This window comes from Brachyistius frenatus, unplaced genomic scaffold (genome assembly GCF_029030835.1).
Source record: "Brachyistius frenatus isolate BFR_SWC_R1_liver_20210118 unplaced genomic scaffold, ASM2903083v1 Contig_11, whole genome shotgun sequence".
Taxonomy (NCBI): domain Eukaryota; kingdom Metazoa; phylum Chordata; class Actinopteri; family Embiotocidae; genus Brachyistius; species Brachyistius frenatus.
The window spans coordinates 4212226-4218359 of NW_027210610.1; the positions used below are offsets into that span (position 1 = coordinate 4212226).

Genomic DNA, 6134 nt, shown 5'->3' on the forward strand with positions numbered 1-6134 from the left:
TGGGAAAAGATTGATCTCTGTATTTGTAAAAGGACGAGTCCACTCTGCCCAGCTGTTAAACAGCAGCCCTTTTTGTGTGTGTGTGTGTGTGTGTGTGAGTCTTGAACGTTTACATGCTGTTTTCATTTCTTGTTGGGGTGTTTTGTTGTTTTTATGCCAGGAAGAGGAACTGTGGCAGCCTTTCTCGGAGGATCCATACCTCCCTTGAACCGGTGTTGATAATGAAATAGGAAAGCGACTCTAGTGTATCGACAGAGCGCCAAACCGTTGTGTGCAGTTTATAGTTTCACAAGTAAACGTTTGAATGAAATGCTATTTTGTTAGTTTTATATGAAACTCTTGAGAAATTCTTGAAACATTCCATGTTAACGCCTATCACTGTGCCAAAATGTGTTTCGTGGATAAGGCACTCATGCTTATTTGTTTTTGTACAGGCTTTTTTTTTTTGGTAAAATGTCTGCATGTTGTGTATCAATCAAAACCCTTTTATCTTTTATACATTTGGAGTATTTTTTACAATAAATATACTCACAAATGTTTGTTATTCTCGATTTATTACATTTGACAGAACCGATTACGAAAGGGTACATATTTCATAGAAAACATTGTTGATTAAATCATTTTTAATGACGAAGGCTTGTATTAATAATGTTGTTCGGCGCAGCCCGAGCTAAATAATAGGAGAGCAGGAGTCCTGCCACCAATGCGTGTTCGGGCTGGTCAGACCTCAGGTGCTTTCTGAGAGAAGCCGTTTCAACAGGTATGTCTGGTCTTATCACAATCCTCAGGGAAAAAGCACACATCCTACACGTTTCACAGAGCGGTGTCTCAGCTTGTAGGCTCACTGATTCAGAGCAAAAGTCAACACTGAATTTTTATGTTGTACTCGAGCGACTAAATGGGGACTTGAAACTCGGGTTACGTTAAGCATGACAAGGCCTTATGATAAAGGCTGCATAGAAACTTGAAAGAAATGTGTAATTTTATTTTAAAAAAAAAGAAAAAAAAAGGGACGTTTATAAATTATAAATAATTTTTTTTTAAAACACCCTCGAGGAAGTCTGCCAGAAAAATTCATCAGGTGATCTTTCAGGAGAAAGGTAGGCTATTAGATTTGTGTGGTTACCGTTAAACTTGGGAAATGAAAAGCCAATTTCTATGATATTTTAAATGACATATGCCAATAGTAGGGAAACTTCCACCCTAAATGAGACGGTGGAGCGTGTCCTGATTTCACGCAGGAAACACGATGAAGAGAAAAGGTGAATTTATCAGGATTACAGAGAAAAGAACGTGTGGAGGCCAACAATGGGAAAAAAAAAAAAAAAAAGGACTTCGGTAGAAGAAAGAACATGTTTATTTCGGTTTTAAAGTCGACTGGACTCTATTAATAAAGACCGCAACAAGAGATTAAAACAGCAGTAGACGTGTACCTCCAGAAGGCGGCAGCATTGCAACCGAACCGGCCTTGACATTTTTTTTTTAACAGAGAAGAAGAAGGCCACCGGAAATACGACCGCTAAACAAGCGGAAGCAGAAATTTCAACATGGAGGTGGACGGGATCGATCATGTAGGTGTATTTTTTCCCCCCTGTCGTTTTGTCGCTTTTCCTGGCAAATTACGACGAAAACGTCGCTTGTTGCGCTTTTATCGGCCTACTTTCTTTAAACCGGTGGCGAGATGGGAAAGCGTTTGTGACTCGTGTAAAAAAAAACCAAAACAATTAAGTGTTTCTTAATTGAAAACAATGAACGCGTTGGTTCGCTGCCGGTTTGCTGTCTCATCGTAGCTAACGGTGCTAATGTCAGCTGAGCACGGTTAGCCCGAGCTTCAGCTGCTATCTGTCCCCCCCGCGCTTCGCCGACGTTATTTATTATAACCCTCCGATAAACAGTTAGTAGTTTCAGATCCGTGTTGTTTAAAAAAACCGGGAGGGTAAAAAGAAAGAAAAAAAGGAGGTGTTTTCTCGCTACGTGCTCTCGGCTAATGCAATTTAGCAACACTTCAAAAAGACTTTGTTAAATCGTTGTTTGTTTTTTGTTTTTTTTAAATTTATCTCGTAAAATCTCTCCCCAATTATTTTCACATTTTAGCTTCGTCGTTTGATTTGTTTTCGGGTTTCTGTTGTTGTTGTTGTTGGATTAAAAACACAAGCCTGTGGCTGTTTGAATCCGTTTCCTGACCTTCGTCAGGCCAACAACCTCAAACTGAAAAACGACAAGTCAGCAAGATGTGTTGAAAAGGAATTAAATGAAAACGGCGTCGATATTAAAGTCGTCTTTAGTTGTTATATTAGTATACGTCGCTGGTGAAGAGCTTAAAGGTTGATGTGGAATAAAAGTTAAAAAAAAATCTAATATCGCGATATTTTAATTTTTTTTTAATTTTTTTATATCAAATACTTCAATATCGATCTTGTAGGAACGACTATTGGTGCTTTCGCAAAATACTTGCGGAGAGATTTTTTTCATTCATGAATAGTCATCGGACATCTGAACATAACGACTGTGTAAATAATAAAACGGTTGAAGAGTCTCGCCGAGTTCAGACTTCACCGCAATGCATTTCTTTTAAAGCAGGAAAGTACAATATTAATACGATATCTACGATGCAATGTCTCGTTTCACGACACCCAAAAAAAAGGTCAAATATCGAAACAAAAACGGAAGAAGTCGGTGTTGCTTAAGCTGGATGTTTTCCGCTTTTAACAGATGGAAATGGGGGAGAGTAAAGGAGGATCGGGTCTGCGGCAGTACTACTTGTCCAAGATTGAAGAGTTGCAGGTGAGACGATGATGATGATGATGATGATGATGACACATTCGAAACGCTTTCAGCCGGTGAACTTCTGCCCGCCTGTCGATACCGACCTGCTGTTTTCTTACCAGCTGACAGTGAATGAAAAGAGCCAGAATCTGAGACGTCTGCAGGCGCAGAGGAATGAGCTCAACGCCAAAGGTAAGGGAAAAGATTTATGACTCGAGCGAAGTCCTCCAGACACGTTCCCCGTCGGCGAAAGCGCTTAAGTCGTCTCCGTCTCTCAGTGCGTCTCCTTCGTGAGGAGCTGCAGCTGCTGCAGGAGCAGGGGTCCTACGTGGGAGAAGTCGTCAGGGTGATGGACAAAAAGAAAGTGCTGGTGAAGGTATGTCGCGCGCCGTGCGCAGCGCGTCACGCTTTGTGCTCGGTGGTCGACGGTGTTCACGTAATGTATTCCTCATTTTCAGGTGCATCCGGAAGGAAAATTTGTCGTGGACGTGGACAAGAACATCGACATCAACGACGTAAGTCTTCATTCTTGTTTTTGTTGCTTTAATGACGGTCGTAAGTCCACGAGCGCACGGATGCCTTTCCTTGGCGACCACGCGCGCTCGGGAGCTTCACGCGTCGTCTCTCTGGCCACTTCCGCTCCAGGTGACGGCGAACTGCCGCGTGGCTCTACGCAACGACAGCTACACCCTTCACAAGATCCTTCCCAACAAGGTGGACCCCCTGGTGTCTCTCATGATGGTGGAGAAGGTGCCCGACTCCACCTACGAGATGATCGGCGGCCTGGACAAGCAGATCAAGGAGATCAAAGAAGTGATCGAGCTGCCCGTCAAACACCCGGAGCTGTTCGAGGCTTTGGGCATTGCCCAGCCGAAGGTGAGTGATTGCTGAGAGAGCTGATCGGGTACAAGAATTCTAAGAGGGTTTTTTTTGTCGTTGTTGTTTTTAAAAAAAAAATTTTTACTTTATTTTAAGATAACAATTTTCTTTACGGGTTGCTATTTTTTTTTCTAACGTCAGCAGATTCCTTCAAAATCACTCCGATAATGTCCGAGCTATAATTTTTTTTTCCATCCATGTAACGTAAAGACAAGAACAGTATTTGTAGGTTGTTGTTTTTTTGGAGATCCGAGCGTCTCATTTAACAAGAGCACGAGAGGAAGACTGCAACTAACTTGCAACTTGTTTTATGAGCCATCAAAAAAAAAAACAGTGAAAAATGACCCAACACAATTTCCTGTCTTGTTTTTCCTGTTCAACCACAAAGATATTATTTTCAAAGTGCTCTAAAAAAAAATTTTTTTTAAAAAAGAGCAACACTTTACCCGGTTAGGAAAATCAGTATCGTCGAAGCACTTCCTGCTTAATTTAGTCGACTACTTGCCGCACCGTTAATGTCGTATCCATCCATCGGTGTGTAGACGATTCTGATTTTTTTTTTTTTTTTGCTTCGTGTTTGCAGGGTGTGCTGCTCTACGGCCCCCCGGGCACCGGGAAGACCCTGCTGGCCAGAGCTGTGGCCCACCACACCGACTGCACCTTCATCAGGGTGTCCGGCTCTGAGCTGGTGCAGAAATTCATCGGCGAGGGTGAGTCCCCTCCCGTGTCCTCTTTTTAACGCTGCGACTTCGGCGGTCTGCGTGACTTTTGAGACTTGTCCCGCTCCGGCTCCAGGTGCCCGCATGGTGCGCGAGCTGTTCGTCATGGCGAGAGAGCACGCGCCCTCCATCATCTTCATGGACGAGATCGACTCCATCGGCTCGTCCCGCCTGGAGGGCGGCTCGGGTGGAGACAGCGAGGTGCAGAGGACGATGTTGGAGCTGCTCAACCAGCTGGACGGCTTCGAGGCGACCAAGAACATCAAGGTACCGCGGACGCGCAACGCCGGGAAGTCGTTCGGTATTTTTTTTTTTGAACACGGGAACTTGTCACAAATATCACCTACAGTTCATGCAACTGTACTCTTTGTTTTTAGTTCATTATGTATTTAGTTATATCGTATAAAATGTGGTTTTATACTCTGCAAAGGCAGCCAGTTACAATATGTTAATCTAGTCTTACTTCACTCTAACCCCCGTATATTGTTCGTTTGCACAACTGAAAACAGATTGGATTTTTTTTTTTTTTTTTTACAACTGCTGCCATTCTTCAATGTGTAATTATTCCAGCATCAAGTTACAGATGCTTAACAGGAAGTTAAAGTTGATCACAGCTACAAATCCAACTCTTTGAATCCTTTTATCTGCTAACAACTACTTTGTGGTTATATATATATATATATATATATATATATATATATATATATTTTTTTTTTGAATCCTCAAAAGATGCTCACGTGGCCAAATTAGGAACTTAAAGAAAGCGATAGAAGCACTTGCAGTGTTTATTTACACACCTGAATTGTCCAGGTTACCCGATCAGTGTGTTCACTGTGTGTCTGCAGGTCATTATGGCCACAAACCGTATCGACATCTTGGACTCGGCTCTGCTCAGACCAGGCAGGATCGACAGGAAGATCGAGTTCCCTCCTCCCAATGAAGAGGTAAACTAATTACCATGTCATGCACGCTTTTCGAAAAGCGTGTTGCACAAATGTCCATAATTATTACCAGTGTGTAACGCAGCCTTACATGCTGCGGAGGGTTTTTTTTAATTGTTTTTATTTTGGAATTTGAACCACCTCTTAATCGTGCACCGACAGGCCCGCCTGGACATCCTGAAGATCCACTCCAGGAAGATGAACCTGACCCGTGGCATTAACCTGAGGAAGATCGCAGAGCTGATGCCCGGAGCCTCTGGTGCCGAGGTTAAGGTGAGAATTAAAACATCAAGCGGAAGCAGTCTGGTGTCAAATGAGGTAGAACGTGATTAAATGTGCGTACTGTGTGTGTGTGTGTGTGTGTGTGTGTGTGTGTGTTTTTTTAGGGAGTTTGCACAGAGGCAGGGATGTATGCTCTGAGAGAGAGGAGAGTTCACGTCACTCAGGAGGACTTCGAGATGGCCGTGGCAAAGGTTCGTACGGCAACTTGTCCCGACAAGATCGAAGCTAATTTTGACGTTGCAGAATGCGAGCGTGTTGCGGTTGGCTGCCCTGTTAACGCCCGTTCCCGTTCTCTTCACCAGGTGATGCAGAAAGACAGCGAGAAGAACATGTCTATCAAGAAGCTGTGGAAGTAAAAAGGCCTTGTGTATTCTTGCACACGATGCACTCACATATGTATATTTTTCCTTTTTGTTCATGGTTTGTAATTGTTACATAAGTCACGGTCCACAAGTAAATGGTTTTCCCCCCAAAAAGAAACACTGGATGACTCGAGTTTTATTTTCTCAACAAAACGCAGACAATTCAGACTTCTGTCAAAAGCCCC

General features: G+C 43.0%; 1 protein-coding gene across 1 annotated transcript; it reads left to right on the forward strand.

Moving 5' to 3' along the window:
• The first annotated feature begins 1489 nt into the window (after nucleotides 1–1489).
• psmc5 (proteasome 26S subunit, ATPase 5) lies at nucleotides 1490–6067 on the forward strand. Its single transcript, XM_069691686.1, has 12 exons — nucleotides 1490–1571; nucleotides 2713–2784; nucleotides 2889–2958; nucleotides 3045–3142; nucleotides 3225–3281; nucleotides 3412–3642; nucleotides 4229–4355; nucleotides 4441–4631; nucleotides 5210–5308; nucleotides 5468–5578; nucleotides 5692–5778; nucleotides 5890–6067. The coding sequence occupies exons 1-12, from the start codon at nucleotides 1548–1550 to the stop codon at nucleotides 5941–5943; spliced, it is 1221 nt and encodes a 406-aa protein (XP_069547787.1). The 5' UTR covers nucleotides 1490–1547; the 3' UTR covers nucleotides 5944–6067.
• The last annotated feature ends 67 nt before the right edge of the window (nucleotides 6068–6134 follow it).